Source organism: Alexandromys fortis, unplaced genomic scaffold (genome assembly GCF_014885135.2).
Source record: "Alexandromys fortis isolate MF-2015 unplaced genomic scaffold, M_Fortis_MF-2015_v1.1 scaffold_3, whole genome shotgun sequence".
NCBI classification, from domain to species: domain Eukaryota; kingdom Metazoa; phylum Chordata; class Mammalia; order Rodentia; family Cricetidae; genus Alexandromys; species Alexandromys fortis.
This window is the reverse complement of record NW_026067909.1, coordinates 20,159,540-20,177,258: the sequence shown is the minus strand read 5'-3', so window position 1 is coordinate 20,177,258 and position 17,719 is coordinate 20,159,540. Positions and strand designations below refer to the sequence as shown.

The following is a 17,719-nucleotide window of genomic DNA, read 5'->3' as shown; positions in this document are numbered from 1 at the left end:
TACAACCTGGTAGAGTCAACCAGATGCCATCACATCACCCACTATCCTTAGAGCTCCATTTGTCTTTAACGATATTTTGTCACTACTACCAGCATATGCTCTTTTATCACTGTATTGGATTTCATATTTCCATATTTCATTTTCATATTTTGCTCTTTAGTAATCTTAATACACAAAATCATGGGTGATACAAAATTTTCATATATCACAGCATTTTGCTTATATTCCTTTGGCAAAGTTTTACAAACCATAAATATTTACTTATCACCACAATAAACATTCTTTTTTTCTTGTGGAAAAACCCTGTAAGTCATTCTTTTTGAGTGTATTTTGTAATAAATATACACACTCTAGCTGAGAAATCAAAACTCAGTTAACAGTTTGTATAGAAAAAGAGGAAGCTGATATATTAAGAAATTCATACCACACCCTTTATGTTCTAGAAAGGTGATAGAAGAAACATGCAAATTTCAACTGATTGCGGAGTGGGTGTGGGGTGGGTCCTGGGTCTGAACAGACTGAGACTGGGTGTGGGATGAGTCCCGGGTCTGAACAGATTGAGGCTGGGTGTGGGGTGAGTGCTGGGTGTGGGTTCGGGCCTGAGTCTGAAGAGACTGAGGCTGGGTGTGGGATGGGTCCCAGGTCTGGACAGACTGAGGCTGGGTGTGGGATGGGTCCTGGATCTGAACAGACTGAGGCTGAGGGTGGGTTTGGGCCTGAGTCTGAAGAGACTGAGGCTGGGTGTGGGATGGCTCCCGGGTCTGGACAGACTGAGGTTGAGTGTGGGGTGGGTCCCAGGTCTGGACAGACTGAGGTTGAGTGTGGGGTGGGTCCTGGGTCTGGACAGACTGAGTCTGAGTGTGTGGTGGGTCCCGGGTCTGGACAGACTGAGGTGCTCTCCCAGAGCCTGGACTTCATCAGACACAGACAGCAGGCATTGCAGGCTGGAAGAAGGTAGGTGCAGACATTTGTCTTCTCAGGTTTTGGGCATGATGGCTTTTAATGTACTGGATGAATATAGGTCATCTAGATGGAAAGATGAGATCACTCCACACACTAGTATTTTGAACTTGAGTTGAGTGCACATCTAAATGCACCTTGGGAGGCAGTTTTTGATACAAAGAATAAGTACAATGAGAAGACAAATGCTTGGTAAATTGGCAGCAATATTTTCTCCTCCAGGGTCTATGACCTCACCAGGCAGGTGACTAGGTTTAATAGTAGCAGACATTAATTTCCTCCTATTGAATATTCTGTAAGGCCATTTACACAGTGCTTGGCTACCCCCAAGATATAAGTGCCACTTTTGTACCCTTGGGGATATTTTGCCATATTCACCCCTAGATGAAGAACTATAGACAATTACTGACTGTTAAGAGAAGCAGAATCAGTCTTCTCTAACAGTGAACTCCCAGATGGGTTATCCAATCCCAGGAGGTTATCCCTAAACAATATACATATGAGAAACACTAAATGGACCTCACAGGTTGTATGTTTATATATATTATATATGAATATATATTCATATTGTATATTGATATATTAATATAATCACATGCATATATAACAATAATAAAGAAGAAGAGATCATAAATATTTCTATTTGGTTTTTCGAGACTTGATTTCTCTGTAGCTTTGGAGCCTGTCCTGGAACTAGCCCTTGTAGACCAGGCTGGCCTCAAATTCACAAAGATATACCTGCCTCTGCCTCCAAGTGCTGGGATTAAAGGTGTGCGTCACCACCTCCCTGCAAGGTCATAAATATTTAAGACTGTGGGGAACATGGGAAAAAGTTGAATGGTAGAGAGGGTGGGGTGTAAATGATGTAAATACAATACTCAGTTATGACATTCTCAAAAATAAAATAACATTTAAAAAGGAATATAAAAGAAAGACAAAGGCCACACCTTAAATTGTTGACTGAGAATTTTGCACACGTTTAATAATCTACCATTATATTCATCTCTGTCTCCTACATATTATCTCGATAATCCACCAGTTAACAATATCTATTCCATGCAGACTTAGTGGAGATGCAGAGAATGATGGAGCCTGAGCTACCAACCAGATATGCTTAGTCTGCTCCCGAGATGGACTGTGACATGTACTAGGTCTCCAAGCATCTCTGGCTTCATTTAGGGGTCACATAGGCCATGAGCTGAAGTTGTTGATGCGATGTTTATCAATAGAAGACACAGGGCAAACGTTTAGCAGTATAAAGATCAGAAAGAAGCTTGGACCAATTGTGCCCTATGCGCTCTTTACAGGAGCAGTCACAGTAACCCAGAGACAGTAGCCAGAAATTCACATCTTAATGAAGAGCTAAAAGTAGACTTCAGATTATCGGGTCTTAGGCCAGGCTTTTCCCTGCTCATATTTCATTTCTTGACCACCATCAATTACCAACAAACTTGAGATTTAGGCTGTGTCTGTGTGTGTTTTCTATTTGACAAAAGAGAGGCTCACCCTTTAGGTTCCTCTCTTTATTCTTCCTCGTTAGTAATTGACTCATGAGGAGAATATTAAAGGACATCTAAGAACTCAGCACACCGCAGAGGTCTGAAGATATTTCTGAGAGGCACAGAAGAGGCCCTTTGTAAACAGAGAATAAACTGTGCATTGGAGAGGACTACTCTACAGTTTAGGTTTCCTTAGGAACACCTTTGCCTTCTGGAGCACGAAAAGGAAGTACCAAAGGCAGCTTGAATCCTCTCTTGCATTGCGGGGTGAGTAGTATACAGCAGCAGGGAGTTGTATCTGATGAAAGCCGGAGACCATGTGAGAAGAGTGATGGGTTTCTTTGCTGAGGTGGAGCAGATAGTGAGTTGGGGGAAATGAAGTCAATGGAAATAAATTCAGCTTGTACAAAGGCTCCAATAATCTATTTGAAAATGATGTCCAAAACAGCCATGGCTATCTAAAAAAATTATGAGCACTGAAAAATAAGGCTAAGAAAATAGAAACAGAAGAGCTTCTCTTACCAAGAGATTAAAGCTATTTTTGTAGTTTATCTATGCTAAACTTTTTGTGTTAACATGGGAGGATTTAGTTCAGAATTTACCCATAAGCAGGAACCTGGCATTGAGTCATTTCCAGGGGTTCATCCAGAATTTCAATTTTATTTCAGCACTGCTTCTGTTGCCATGGCAACCATGCAAGGACTACAACAGACCACCATAGAGGTGGCCCCTGGAGGTGCTCTGCCTTCAGAGAGGCCTGTTGTAAAGTCACAACTGTGGAAAGAGAATGCAGAGAAATTCTTGAAGGGGGAACCCAAAGACCTTGGGGTAAGACATTTCTGGATCTGAGGGGAGAATGATTTTGTAAATATCTAAAGGATTAACAAATAAAAAAAATCTAACGCAAGTACTCTGTCCCACTAACCTCATGGTCTCTCAACACTTCCCATGGTCACTAGCATTTGATTTTCAAATCTATCATTTGAAAACGGATATGTTATTCTGCCACATCAGATTTTCAATTTAATTATGTTTAAAATAGAGAAACTTCAGGTACATTCTAGGTTGTGTGTTATCCAAGATGACCCCATCCATTTCAGTGCAGACAGAAACCTAGGCAAGCTGCTGCTGCGCTCCAGTCCCAGGCCTGCCCAGCGGCGGGGAAACCCATACTATTCTTAGATGTTTCTAGTGTTTTTCCTTCCCCTGCTGGTCAGATGATGAGAAATCCCCTGTTTTCTGCATTCTTCTGTCTGCAGAAGACTGTGCCGAAAAAAAAAAAAATTAGGGAATTTCAAGGAATTACATGCTAAGCAGGTTAAAGGTCACTAAATGCAAAAGGTATTCACTGGCCCAACCTTCCAACCCCCCCCCCCGCAGTTGCCGCAGGCAGTTTCTTTTCTACTTCACTGTTCTAGTTCTTATAAATATTGAAAAATGATCATTTTTTTCATGACATATCTTTAATGTTCATGTGTAATTTGTATATCTTAAATATGTCAAGATTCTTTTTGCTGCTGAAGTACTATTTATTATGAGACCCTCTGCTTGCTAACTAGGCTCCAAATCACGACTAGCTGAAGAAGCCCAAGAATCCATAGAAATAAGATCAAACTAAAGCAACACAGATCAGCCAGAAGCTGGCATTTCTAATTTTTAATTACATTTCAGAATATCACACAATTTTGGCGAATACTAATGTTTTTCTTTCACACGCTCTCCAAATATTTAATTATGGTATATTAAAAAATGTATCACTTTAAGAGAGTCCAAGTTTTGAATGAGACTAGTATACCAATGATTAAGACACAAAATTAAATTTAAAAAGTGTTGAGTTTTATTCTGTTTGGGGCTTTTCAGATTTCCAGTGATCACATTGTTCCTATCTTCCACAACACCTCCATAATCCTACCTCCTCTGAGAGCTTAGCCCAGAGCTCAGTGGTTCTCAACCTTCCTAATGCTGTGGCCCTTTAATTCACTTCCTCGTGTTGTGGTGATCCCAACCATAAAAGTATCTGGTTGCTACTTCATACCTGTGACTTTGCTACTATTATAAATTATAATGTCAATGTCTTATATTTCCAGTGGTCTTAGGTAATCCCTGTGAAAGGGTCATTGAACCCCCAAAGTAATTAAGACCCACAGGTTGAGAACCACAGCCTTAGGTCCCCAGCTTTGGCTCTGGGAATAAATCATGCTTTAATGTGAGCAGTTTGATGATACAGGCTTGTAGATTATTGTCTTGTACTCCTATGCACCTTCCCAATGATTCCCTGCCCTTAACTCAAATATCCCCTTAGTCTAACTGATTACAAGACGAGTACCTACCTCCTTAAATTCCCTCTAAATTTGAAGTTACTGATACAAATAAATGTGTGTGTGTGTGTGTGTGTGTGTGAGAGAGAGAGAGAGAGAGAGAGAGAGAGAGAGAGAGAGAGAGATATTACCCCGTCTGTATATGAAAACTATTGTCAGAATAATATTTCAAAATTCATTTGGGTATATTAAACATGTGGATGAAGGCAACTTAGTGGTTTGATAGCACTTAGTGCAGACATCTTTTTTGTGGTGATAATGTTTCACTTTTCTGTGTCTAGGTTGTCCAAGTTCTGATTGCTCTCATAAACCTCATTTTGGGTATAATAATGATGAATGAAGACCAATACCCCCGCCCAGTACTTTCAGCGTTCGTATATGCCCCAATTTGGGGTTCAATCATGGTGAGTAGCATACCATCTTATGTAACTGGAGATAATAATACTCTGTTGTGACTCCACTAACCTTCGGGGGAATCCTCTCTATACTCTTTCAAGTAGTCCATAAGTTTGAGAACAGTATATCTGTTTTTTTCAGTTTTTTCCTTGTTCATGTTGCAATACCAATATACCCTTCACATAAACTAGGTGGGTTGTTTATTTAATATGGCATTTAGGATACTGTGTCAGCATGCACTCATGTACTCCCACAAGGGTTACTTAAGCATTGTCATAACTAATTTCCTCAGGAGTCCAGAGGCTAGTCATTCCTAGTGGTGGTTATTCGGTGGTACAAAATGTCATCACATCTTGATGATAGAGTAATCTGACATAGTGATGGAGCTCTTTCACTGTTCACAAAGAGTTTACCAGTCTATTCTTCAGCCAAGGAAAATGAGCTTGCATCTTTAGCTTGTGGAAATTGAGATTCACGTCTCCAGCTGGGAAGGGATCCCTGAACTCTGAAGCTCATGAAAGAATGAAGGAAAGGAGGGACTTGTTAGCAATGCAGAGGAGGCAAAGCTGAGCAGGTGGTTAGCAGTGCCTGGCTAATCAACTCTCAGTCAATGCTTAAGAGAATAGAAAACCTACGTAAATTCTGTTCCAAATTTTAAAGAAATTAACTAATAAAAATTTGAAAAAGAAATTTTAAAAATTAAAAAATTTCCTCTATAATAAAATTTAAGAAAGTTTTGTAGAGAAAAGAGTGTCAATTAAGTATAAAATATCAAACATTTTCTTACCTATATATTATGAGCTGACAAATGGAAAGTAAAATGCAAAAACTTGGTTATTTTACAAGTGAGAATTCCATTAAAAAATGAGGGCTCCATTTATTGATAAACTTGACAATGAGAAAGTTTAGTGATGTTGTAGACCTGGTACCTTAATTTTCCCTTCCTATTTACAATAGATGTTTAAGATTTGAGAAATGCCACAGGCCCCAATACTTTTCAAAGTTACATGACATTTGACATATAAAAAAATAGTATCAATGATTATGATAATTGTAGTAATAGCACCTATAACTCCAGTAATAGTTTTCATTGCATGTAACCTAGGAATATTGCTAACTGTTTTGTATCACCACAACTTCTGAGAGATTTGCTTTCATTGTCATTGTATAAGTGAAGAAAACAAGACTAGGAAAGGTTAACATACCCAAGATGTACTCAGCCCACGAACGAGGACTCAGAATCTCTCATATCCCCACCACTGCTTCCTTCTTCCATCTTTATTTTCTATTAAGTACTATCTTGGAAACCAACTCCTATAGTTCTTGATGGAGAATTGAACCTAAGGGCTCAGCCCTGCATGGGAAGCAATTGGCTGAGAGCTATCTCCCCAAACTTATATATATATATATATGTTGATTTTCATTTCAATGTTGTGATAGTGCTGATGCTGCTATTAACTTTTAAATCTTCTAAGCCAAGTTTGGAAAGCAAATGCAGACATCCGTATAATAGTTTAAAGTCACTTGAGTCAGGTTGACAGCAGTCATTTAGAAGAAATTGAAAATAATTGCCAAATTGCAGGTCTCAAATGAGCTACAGCATTCTAGTATAATTTTTGTCATTATTTTAGTTACAGCTTTTAATATATCTTCAACAAGAATAATTTCTGGTCTGATTTTGTGCGGCTATCTTCTTCAGTTTCAGGCCATGCGTGCAAAAATCTAATTATAAGGATTGGGGAGTTTTATCCTTCGTTGATCTTAAACAATTTTGTTGGGATGACAGTTACATAATTTTAAAAAACCTTGATGATTCTTCCACTGACTCACGTTACCCCCTGTTCTTCTGGTAGGGGAGGTACTGTGACAACTGCACTGCTTTGAAGATCATTAGCCACTTTAGTAGACCCAGCTGACATAGAAGTGAGTTTTAGTATGCTATGATTTATAGAAGCTATTTAAAAATTGTTAACTTGAATTTTCCTCTTATTATCAGTTCATAATCTCAGGATCCTTGTCAATTGCAGCAGGAATGAGAACTACAGAGGTCCTGGTAACTATTTTCTTTTATTTTGCCATAAAATAGAATGACTACATTAAGTATGCACTCTGGTAATACGTAAAAAAGGTTGGTTCTATTTTCCTAAGGCCAAGGCTCTGCATTTTAAAAAGATCTGACTTTCAAAGGTGTAGCTGAGCTACTTGTTCGTAATAGGTCTCATCATATCTGAGTTGATGGTGTGTCCAGGCAGTTGCAGAGAGAATCTTGGTCCTGGTGAAACTAGAGAAGTGAAGTTAGACACGTGAACCTTGAAGCTTCAGATCGTGCCCATGACAAAGACACCAAATATTCTCAGTGGCAATAACATCATTAACTGACAGGTTAAAATGGTTTCTACAAATGTATCTAAAATAGCATTTTAAAAAAAATATCATAGAGGCCATAGAGATATCTACGTGATTAAGAGCGTTTATTGCTCTTGCAGAGGACCCAGATTTGATTCAGAGTTTCTTATAATGACTCTCAGTTATTCAATTCCAAGGAATATAGAGCCTTCTTCTGACTTTTGTGGGCACCAGGCATGTACATACATGTAGACAAAACACATGTACACATAAAATAATAAATGATTTTAAAAAGACGGTTACAATGAGATTTCTGTCAAAAACTGATAAAAGGCAACAACCAAGAGTTCAGCAATTATTTCACTCACTTGCTAAAAGCTGCAGTTGAATTTCCCTTCCTGCAGCAGATAAACATCAACTTCTGGACCATGACCAAGTGACCCTTCTATACCTGTGCTCTTGTCTACCTCCTTAGCATCTTTAACCAGCTTTGGCCACTAACATGTACCTCATGTCATGAGATCTGCAAGGTTACACAGCAGATCAGATGATATTTAGAAGACAGCCCCACCAGAGATTTACACATTGAATGAAGGTTAAATTCATACAGGCATGGCCTGTGAAAAATATTACCTTTGAGTAGCTGCTGTCTCTAATTGCAGATTCTCTTGTGTGATAAGACGCTCCCTTCTAACTCAGCTTTGGGCCTCTCAAGCAGTGCACGCCTCATATGTTGGGCGCAATCTTCCTGTGTTGTTAGTAGGATGACTGTTCCCCCAAACTGTAATTCTGGCAAATAAAATATGACAGTCAAACCTTTTGTCCCACACTGCTATTAAAAAAATAGAAGCCTGTTCTTTGTAATTAACTCCCTGACAGTATGATTTGGCCAGATGGAAGTCCTTGTGGGGTAATCACAAGAGGAACTTTTACAGAACAGATTTGTAGGTGTCTGGTCTTGATAGAGCATAGTCCTTTAAAGATTTATGACGAATTAGGTTGGTATTGCAGATGTCTGACCCTGTTATATCATAGTCCTTTGAGAGAGCAATAGGACCTATGTGGTCCGAAGTTCTCTTACCAGCATCTCTCTGCTGTCATTCACAATAGCAATTAACACTTTGTACTAGCTTTCGATGCAATAGAATAACTGGTTCTGTTTACGTCTTAAGATTTAGGTAAATAAAAATGCTGGTTATTGACTAACAATGAACAAATATTATTAATCACACTTGAGAAATGTAAAATAATGCATGTATTCTTTGCCTTTTCCTTAGATCCCACAGTGGTTTAGTTTTCTGCATTTTGTAAGCTGTAGCAGCCTTAATAAGAGAGGGCTGGAACCTCCTCATAGCTGCAGCTGTGGTCAGCTACAAACTAGATAAGTTTTGCTGCATATCTTCAAAGAATGCCTCTGTCCCTGAGAATATTCCTTGCAGTATTTTTATTACTAACAAGTTATTAATGAATGGATATATATATGATTGGGATTTGTGATGGCAGAGGAACCTCTCAGACTAACAATTGTCTAAGTCCCTCTCGCTGTACTGAGACATCCTACCTAAACCCCGCGAGAAAGCCAGCAGAGCTGGACTCTGTTCTCTTTCGATTCCCATATTAGAGACACAGCACAGTTTCAGTTTTCTGAGTAGTTTTACTTCTCATAATAAAGTTTCTTTTATTCAACCACGAGAAGGGAAGTGTGAAACCAAATCTACAGCATAGGGGGAAATATGCCAGAGGGCCATGCCGTGAGTGATTATCAACATTTATACAAGGAAAACAGTCAGATGTTTGAAGAATGTGGTGGGTAATGACAGGCAGGGCCTTCCAGATAATGTGTCAAGAGCACTATGTTTTCACTACAAAATTTGAAGAGCATGTTGTGGCCTTGAGTGTCATCTCTGGGGGAGAGGGGATTTCATCTTAGGAAAACGGCATAATGCTTTTACTTTGCCAAAGGATTGGAAGTAAAGATACCATAAGGAAAGATACAGATCTGCATTTGGCAGAAAGAGGATGAAATAAATGTATTTATAAAGACATGCTGCATTTCAAATATTGATGGAGTACATGAAAGATGCTCTTGAATTAACTGATTCCCATTCCTTTCTAGGTTACCACCAGTCTAAGTTTTAACACCATTAGCTCTGTGGTGGCTGCAGCAACAAGTATAATTGGTTTCTTCAGTGTACTTATGAGTTTACGTTTCACACGTCTTAGAATTGCTGCTGTGAGTATTTCATTTGCTGATGGGCCGCCACTGTGGAGATAAGGGTTCCCTGACTCTTGCAAAGGCAACAATCAATGCTGTAAAATGTGACTGCCAAATCTCTTTGGGGAGCTGCGAATGACTGGGAAGTAGAACAGTTAATTATTTAGGGGTCAGGTGACAGTCGATTATTTCCCTTCTTCTATAACTAAGTAAAAGAAAACCACTAATGTGGCTAGTGCAGAGACATAGGGCCCATATGTCGGGTCATCTTGAGTTGGCATCCCAGATAGGCCCAAATAGAACCAAGTTCCTAAGAGTGGGAGGTTCCAAACCTCTAGGAAGAAAAGATATATTGTTTAGCTTATGATTTTACAAAACAGGTTTAAAAGAGTAAGCATTCTGTATAAAAGAACAAGCCACATGGAATTATGAGTGACCATACAAAATGATCTAAGTAATAATATTTTCTATAGTTTAGAATAGTATACTATAATATAGTATAGTATGTACACATACTACTTCTGTTGAAAGTCTTCCTTTTGTCTTGTTCATGTTGCTGTTTTCAGTCTGTGTGTTTGATATTTCTGGAGATGTGAATATTGCTATATAACCCGGGATTCCCACAGATTAAAAAACACCATCTCTTCTCAGTGTTGGGAGATAGTTGTGAGCTACCAGGCCCAGGCTCTACTTGTTTATGTAAATTAAATTGTTATGTGAAACTGTTTATAAATTATATGAAACTGATTAAATTGTAAGGAAGGATATGAGGCATATGGACAGGACTTTGGTACTCTCTGATGCTCAAAGAAACTCTTATCTAGATGGTCACATTTCTGAGGACAAGGCTACCATCTCTTCTACTTGTTATTCTCCACTGTGCCTGTCACAGTGCCTGAGACACAGAGGCTACTGGATCTGTTGAGGCAGGAGCAAGGAGTATCTCATCACAAAACATGCAAATCTTCTCAGAGCCTGCTGAATCAGATAGTATCTCTCACATGCCAAGGTTCTGATCTGTTGACTAATCTACAGTAGAGGGAGCATATCTCATCAGTGAGAGAAAGAGACAGAATATTCAAACCCAACAATTCCAGGCAAGAGAAATTAAAAAAACCAGTTCAAGGCAAGAGAATTCAGAACAAATGTGCTGCTCCTTTTTCCTCCATTTTGATCCTGTGGCTTGGTGAAGAATCAGACAAAGCCAAGTGCACTGAATACTAACAAATGTGGTATTTAACACTCCAGTCATTTACCATACTTGCGACAATTGCTACCAAATTAGCACATAATACAGATGTATTACAGGATGACAGAAGTTCAAAATGAATCTCAATTGCATACAATCAAAATGTTGACAGGGCTGTTGTCCTTCCTAGGAGACATAGGGAAAGGTAATTTCTTGCCTTTTATGTTTCCACCTTCTGTCTGCATCCCTTGGCTCATCATTCTGTCCTCTGTTTTCATGGCAAGTACTACATTCTCTTAGACTTTGATTCTTCAGCATCTTGCTTCTACTTGTGAAGTTGCTATGGTAACTTGGATACCCTGCAGTGGCCAGGATAGTCTGCCTATATTATCTAATAAACAACCTATGTTCCCACTGCAAACTAGGATCTCCCCATTCAGAGTTTTGTTAGAAAGCCAACCTGCAAGCCTCTTCTCTTCAAAAGTAAAATAATATTGTTTTCTCTGTGTGAAATTTCTAGCACCAGAGTTTAGCAGGCTTTGGGGTTTCTGATAATTTTTGTTATTAAAAAAGTGAGAGAAGAAATGATATTCAAGAGGCCAGAAAATTTTCTAAGGGTTGGGCCACATCAAAAGCTAGATTTCGAACCCCCGGCCATGGTCTTTCCTTTTTGGCACGGTAGTGGAGGAGCATATTTCAAACTTATAATCTCTACTCGCTATTCACATTCCTTTGTATGAATCTATTTTTAGGGTATAGATTTTTTGATGTTCATTTTAAATGTGCTAGAATTCTGCATTGCTGTTTCCACCTCTGCCTTTGGATGTAAAGCAACCTGTTGTAACACCAGTGAGGTGAGTAGCAGTCCTTGTTGGGTGGTGTTTAGTAGGTCTCTATCGATCTAGTAATCAGTCTCACAAATCTAATTGTTGAAATAGGGAGCGGCAGGGCTGCATCCCCGGCACCCGGCCGCCCGCATGGCTAGTTTATACCCAGAAATAATTACACGGAAACTGTATTTTTTCAAACACTGCCTGGCCCGGCTAGGTCCAGTTTCTTATTGGCTAGCTCTTACATATTGTTCTAACCCATTTCTAACATTCTGTGTAGCCCATGAGCTGGCTTACCAGAGAGGATCTTAACCTGCGTCTGTCTGGAGTGGGAGCATCATGGCGACTCACTCACTAAGCTTCTTTCTCCCAGAATTCTCTTCTGTTTTCTCCACCCACCTAATTTTCTGTCCTATGAGGGCCGAGGCAGTTTCTTTATTATTACAAGACCCACCTCCATCATTTCCCCTTTTTCTGTTTAAACAAAAAAAAGAAAGGCTTTAACTTTAACATAGTAAAATTACATATAACAAAACAGTTATCAAGTAAGAATTACAGTTACAATATTTATATCTATTTTATCTCTTATCATAACTAAGGAAAACTATAACTATCCATTCTTCAACTCCATCAAAGACTCCAGAAGGATATAATATTACCTATCAAACAAGAAATAAGAAAACTCTAGAAATGACAGAGACATCTCGCTGCCTGGACAGTCACCCAAAGTTCCTCTGTACCGTTGGGGCATCCATCTTCGGCCTACAGGCCCATGGTATCCAGAGACATTTCCATGAAGCAGGAAATTTCAAAGACAGTTCAGTCATTTTCTGCTGTGTCCTGCAGAATGTCTCGCAGACTCTTTCATGAATCAGGAACCCCGAAAGACCATCTCACCTTTAGGCAAGTTCAGCAGTCCTCTCTCTGCGGGTTCTCTGTGTCCAGTTTATGCAACAGTCCAGGCAAGAGCAGTTTCTTGCCCAAATGACTATCCAACTCCATAAGGATCCTCTTCGATGCCCATCTTCCTCTTGAAGTAGCTGGTGCTGCCAGGAGCAGACGTGTCTCCTTGTCATGAAAAGTCCTAAGTTATTAAAATATTTTAAATGCCATATTCTGCAGTCTTTGAAAGATATGAAGAATGCCTATCTAATTGAAATATATCTCTATATATCTAGAAAATCTAACTAACATGACTACAAGCTTAACTATTAGCAATGATTATCCATTAACAACCTATATTTCCTAATTATACATTACATTTTAAGTGAACTACATAATCACAATACCTTAATCAAGTTCAAAAATACATATACATATAACAAAATTGACCTTAAAATCCATACCAATGCAAATTATTCATATCTATATCATATCCCCCTTTAAATGTAAAAGAACATTTATAAACAATATTTGGGAACATGGGCGTAGTTTTTTCTCTCCAAACTGCTTCCTGCTGAATGGGGGCACTGTTAATCAGATCATTTAGGGTGTAACCTGTGTGTCAGGTTCATCTCGGTTGGCAGTTGAGTGAAGTAATTTTTTGAGGGTGTTCACAGCAACCTTTCAGGAGGGCGTGGTCTATCATACCATACCGGGATAGATGCAATCCATAGGGTCACATCCTCTGTGGAAACAAAAGAAGACCCTCTCCAAAGCATCATATCCTTAGATCCAAATTTTGAAGTCAAGATACCTTTAGAACATATGTGCAGGTTCAGCTTAGCAGCCCATATAATAAAATGTCTCTTTGTACTTAGCTCCTTCACAGTCAAAAATTTTAAAGAAAACACAATGTACATAATCCAGACTCTCTGTGAATTTTTCATTTTTACGTGGCTTATTTTTCTTTATTTCTCTTAATCTATAACTATCTGTACTTCTGTACTCTGTCTCTTTAAAGACTTTACCCTTTTTCTTTTTAAGACATTAACTTTATTCTTTATATTCTCTTTTTTTCCCCAAGCCTACGTACATTCATCCAACGGTGTCTGAATCTGTTTTACTGTGAATCTGTAATTTTTTTTTTTTTTTCCAGGAGCATTTCTTAAAATGTTAAGCATTTCTTAAAAACTTAAGTTGCACCATGTATAGGTAATACGGTACTGCCTGTGTCCTGCCCAGTCTAAACCTTAACTGCACGGTTTTAAGGTAATTACGGTAGTTCCTGCCTGAGATCAGCACAGTTCAGCAAGGAGCAGCCGCTCCTGCCTCAGAGTCATTTGGTGCTTTTGAGCTGAGCACAGTTACAGGCAAACAGCAGTTTACATTGGAGCCGCAATCAGCAATTTAATTTTGAGACTGAGTGTGCAGCACAGAAACTCTTTTTATCCAAGTTACAGCCAAATCTGACACGCAGAGCACTGCGCAGTCTGAAAACGCGTCTCTGTATGGCAGCAGGAATCCGCCATGCTCTTCCGCCTGCCTAAGCCTGATTCCGCCATCTGCCCAGGTGTAGGCAGGGAACGCTGAGCCATCGGCAGGTCTCAGAGCAATCTCCTCCGATCCCAAGTGGGAACAGAAACATCCAGTCCCATAAAAGCCTTGAAATGCTTTAAAGCCAGAGTTCACGCTGGCAGCATAGCACCAGGAAGCCGCGCTTTAAAATGACGCAGCTTTTTTTCTCTGCTGCTGTTGCTGAATCAGGAATCTCTCTACAGCATGTCACCAACAAAACAGCAAAAATCTGTGTTAAACTCTGTTTCCCTTATTTTTAAGGCTTCTCAGGTTTTTAAGTGGATTTAGCCCCACGTTGGGCGCCATCTGTTGAAATAGGAGCGGCAGGGCTGCGTCCCCGGCACCCGGCCGCCCGCATGGCTAGTTTATACCCAGAAATAATTACACGGAAACTGTATTTTTTCAAACACTGCCTGGCCCGGCTAGGTCCAGTTTCTTATTGGCTAGCTCTTACATATTGTTCTAACCCATTTCTAACATTCTGTGTAGCCCATGAGCTGGCTTACCAGGGAGGATCTTAACCTGCGTCTGTCTGGAGTGGGAGCATCATGGCGACTCACTCACTAAGCTTCTTTCTCCCAGAATTCTCTTCTGTTTTCTCCACCCACCTAATTTTCTGTCCTATGAGGGCCGAGGCAGTTTCTTTATTATTACAAGACCCACCTCCATCATCTAATAGCTTACAAAGACACATCTTCATTGCTCTTAACTCCCGCAAGTTCAGACCATCCACAGGTCAGCTAGGTCCTAGCTCAGACTTAAAAGACTGTTTTACCAGGGACTGAGGCAGCCTATGGGGTTCTTAGTTTCATTAATAAAAGAGTTTAAACCTAGACTTGGAAGGAAGCTTAAGAGCACTTTCTTGACAGTTTGAGGGACAGACAAGGTGGAAATTCCTACAGCCTTCAGAGAGAGGGAGATAGAGAGAAAGACTGAAAAAATCAGGGAGTCAGGGAAAACATGTTTAGTATTGCCAAGCAACAGATCTGAGTTCAGAGTTTACCCAATTCCAGATCCTTGTTTTACAAAGCAAAGGACTGTTCCAGGGACTCATGCTTAGAAACTGAAATAGAGTCCATTTACTAAAAAAAAAAAAAAAGCATTTTTAAGGATGGAAGTGCGTTTGTGAGCTGTAGAAAGAACCTGAAAGGTATCCAGCCACAGAATGTGGCATCCTTTACAGGACTGTTTTAGACCCTGCCTTTTTGTTTGTATCCCATTAATCTATTGCCAATCAGTCCCACCTAGAATGCTCTGTTCCTAAGATGAAACCCAGCTGAAGAAGGGTTTCTAGTCTTCTTCTGTGTTCAGACTTCTTTCACATGCAAATGTTTTTTTATTGTTTCAAAATACCATAACTGCATCTTGTATGCTTTGATAAAATCCAGCCCCATTTTATCCACTCTGATTCCTCCTTTCGAGACCACATTGTCCTGCATAATGTAGCTCAGGGAGCTGACCGGGTTGTTGTTTATCAGAAACTTCCAGCTTCTGCACATCTGGCCATTGTCTTTCCCCAAGGACTGCTGCAAATGTTTTTGAGGACTGGGGAGGAAGAAGGTCACATAGGGATAAGAAAGTGACAGACTTAGGAGGAAAAAAAGACCAGAAGTAGACTATGATGATGATATGCCAGCAGAGGCCTCAAAGACTCAAATTTTCAAGTAGAGAAAGTAGCCAGTGAAACCCAGCAATTGCTCCCTAGAGCCGAGCAATTCCTGATTTTTTTTCCTGTTAATCCACCCCAGTCGTGGCCTAGGGCATATGATGCTTAAGTAGCACATCTTCTTCATGCTGCCACTGCCCCACATCACTTGAGCTTGTGAAGGACAGAATTTTCCCAAATCTCATGATGCTTCTGCCATTCTGGGCCACTGTCATGTGTGCAGAACTTTGTTCCCGGCTGTCACACCAAAGTCTGGATGTGATGCTGTCAGCAGGCGTAAACCACTTTGGAAGAATGCCATTGTCATTTTCCATAACACTTTGTTTCATTAATCCATTTAAAATGGAATGGAAATTGATTCTCCAAGATGCAGCTGCAAATATCAATTTCTCTGGTCAACCTCTGCAATAGAATGAGTGTCCTATGTGTACAACACTTGATCCAAATGGTACCTAAGACACCAAGCAGGGTGAGGTGTGATTCAATTCAGTAGTAACAATGTAGATACTGGTAAGGGGGACATTATGGGGTGAGGAATAGGAAGCTCTGGGTATACTGGATGACTCAATGACATTTTGATTCATTTCACAGGTTGTTGTAATTCTACCACCAAATCCTGCTGTGTCTGCAGCGGCAATTCCCATGTTACCTCAATCATCGGCACCACCAGTATACCAAGAAAGAAATGTTCCAGAAAATATATATAAGAATTACAATTGAGAAAGAGTATAGTTTTGACTGTGTGTGTGTGTCTGAGAGAGAGAGAGAGAGAGAGAGAGAGAGACAGACAGACAGACAGACAGACAGACAGACCGACCGCACAGGCTCCTGCATGTATGTGATTTCAAAATCAAATTCTCATTGTTTGTTTCCCTATGAATTTAACAATTCATTGTACTGGATGTTGGAATATCAGACCTGCTATAAATAAATAAACCCAAGCATTTGCTAGGCTAACAATACCTGAATATCTTTCATTCATTGTAGGTACAAGGGTATTGAATTGGCAAAGAAGTTTTCAATGTGGATTGAAAAAATTTTGTTAGTGAAATGAAATCTCCAAGAAGTGAAGGATACAGTCCACATTTTATTTGGGGTTTTTGCTAAATAAGTAGATTTGACTACGCATGATCATGTAAAGATACATGAAGTATGCAAGACAGCATGTGCATTAAATCACTAATTGTAGCAATCAGAAATCAATTTTAATCTCTATGTGCATGTGCATCACATAATACCAGAGAGTATCGTGAAAAATTACAGTGAAAACAAGTCATTGGAATCAGAATACCTGAATTCTAAATACACACACATACACACACAGAGTGCGTCTCTCACTATATATGTATCATATATATGTGAGTATACATAGTATATGTATAGTGTAGATACAGAGAGCACACACATATGTATGTATTTATGTATTATATATAAAACATAAAAAGCAGTTTCTTATTGTTGTGGATTGAATCTACAGTGTCCACTACAGGCTCACATATTTGAATACTGGGTATTCAAGTGATGCCACTCTTTAGAGTGACTGCTGAATCTTCCCAATATGAGGTCAAACTTGTGAAAGTAAGTCACTGAAGGTTAACTCTAAAGGTTGCACTTATCACTTCCTGGGGTGGCGGCCTCCAGACAGCACAGGGCTCGAAGGACATCCACAGTATCAACGTATACTAGAGTTTTCCACCTGATTTACACTCTTTCTTAATGGTATCCTTCTTCTTTTATTCCTCAATGTACTTGTGTACTTCTTTCTACAGCTTATATATCCCAACCAAGTTTTTCAGGCAATGTATGAATCAGTGTATTTACATCATAATTTTCAGATGAATGA

General features: G+C 39.5%; 1 protein-coding gene across 2 annotated transcripts; it reads left to right on the top strand.

Moving 5' to 3' along the window:
• Positions 1–548: 548 nt before the first annotated feature.
• LOC126498675 (membrane-spanning 4-domains subfamily A member 4D-like) lies at positions 549–16,825 on the top strand. 2 transcript variants are annotated; one of them, XM_050137552.1, is made up of 7 exons: positions 549–574; positions 3,128–3,287; positions 5,059–5,181; positions 7,170–7,226; positions 9,636–9,752; positions 11,676–11,777; positions 16,468–16,825. In XM_050137552.1, the coding sequence occupies exons 2-7, from the start codon at positions 3,144–3,146 to the stop codon at positions 16,594–16,596; spliced, it is 672 nt and encodes a 223-aa protein (XP_049993509.1). In that variant the 5' UTR covers positions 549–574; positions 3,128–3,143; the 3' UTR covers positions 16,597–16,825. The 2 variants fall into 2 exon arrangements, with proteins under 2 accessions (XP_049993509.1, XP_049993508.1); XM_050137551.1 differs by lacking the exon at positions 549–574 and adding an exon at positions 755–954.
• Positions 16,826–17,719: the final 894 nt, after the last annotated feature.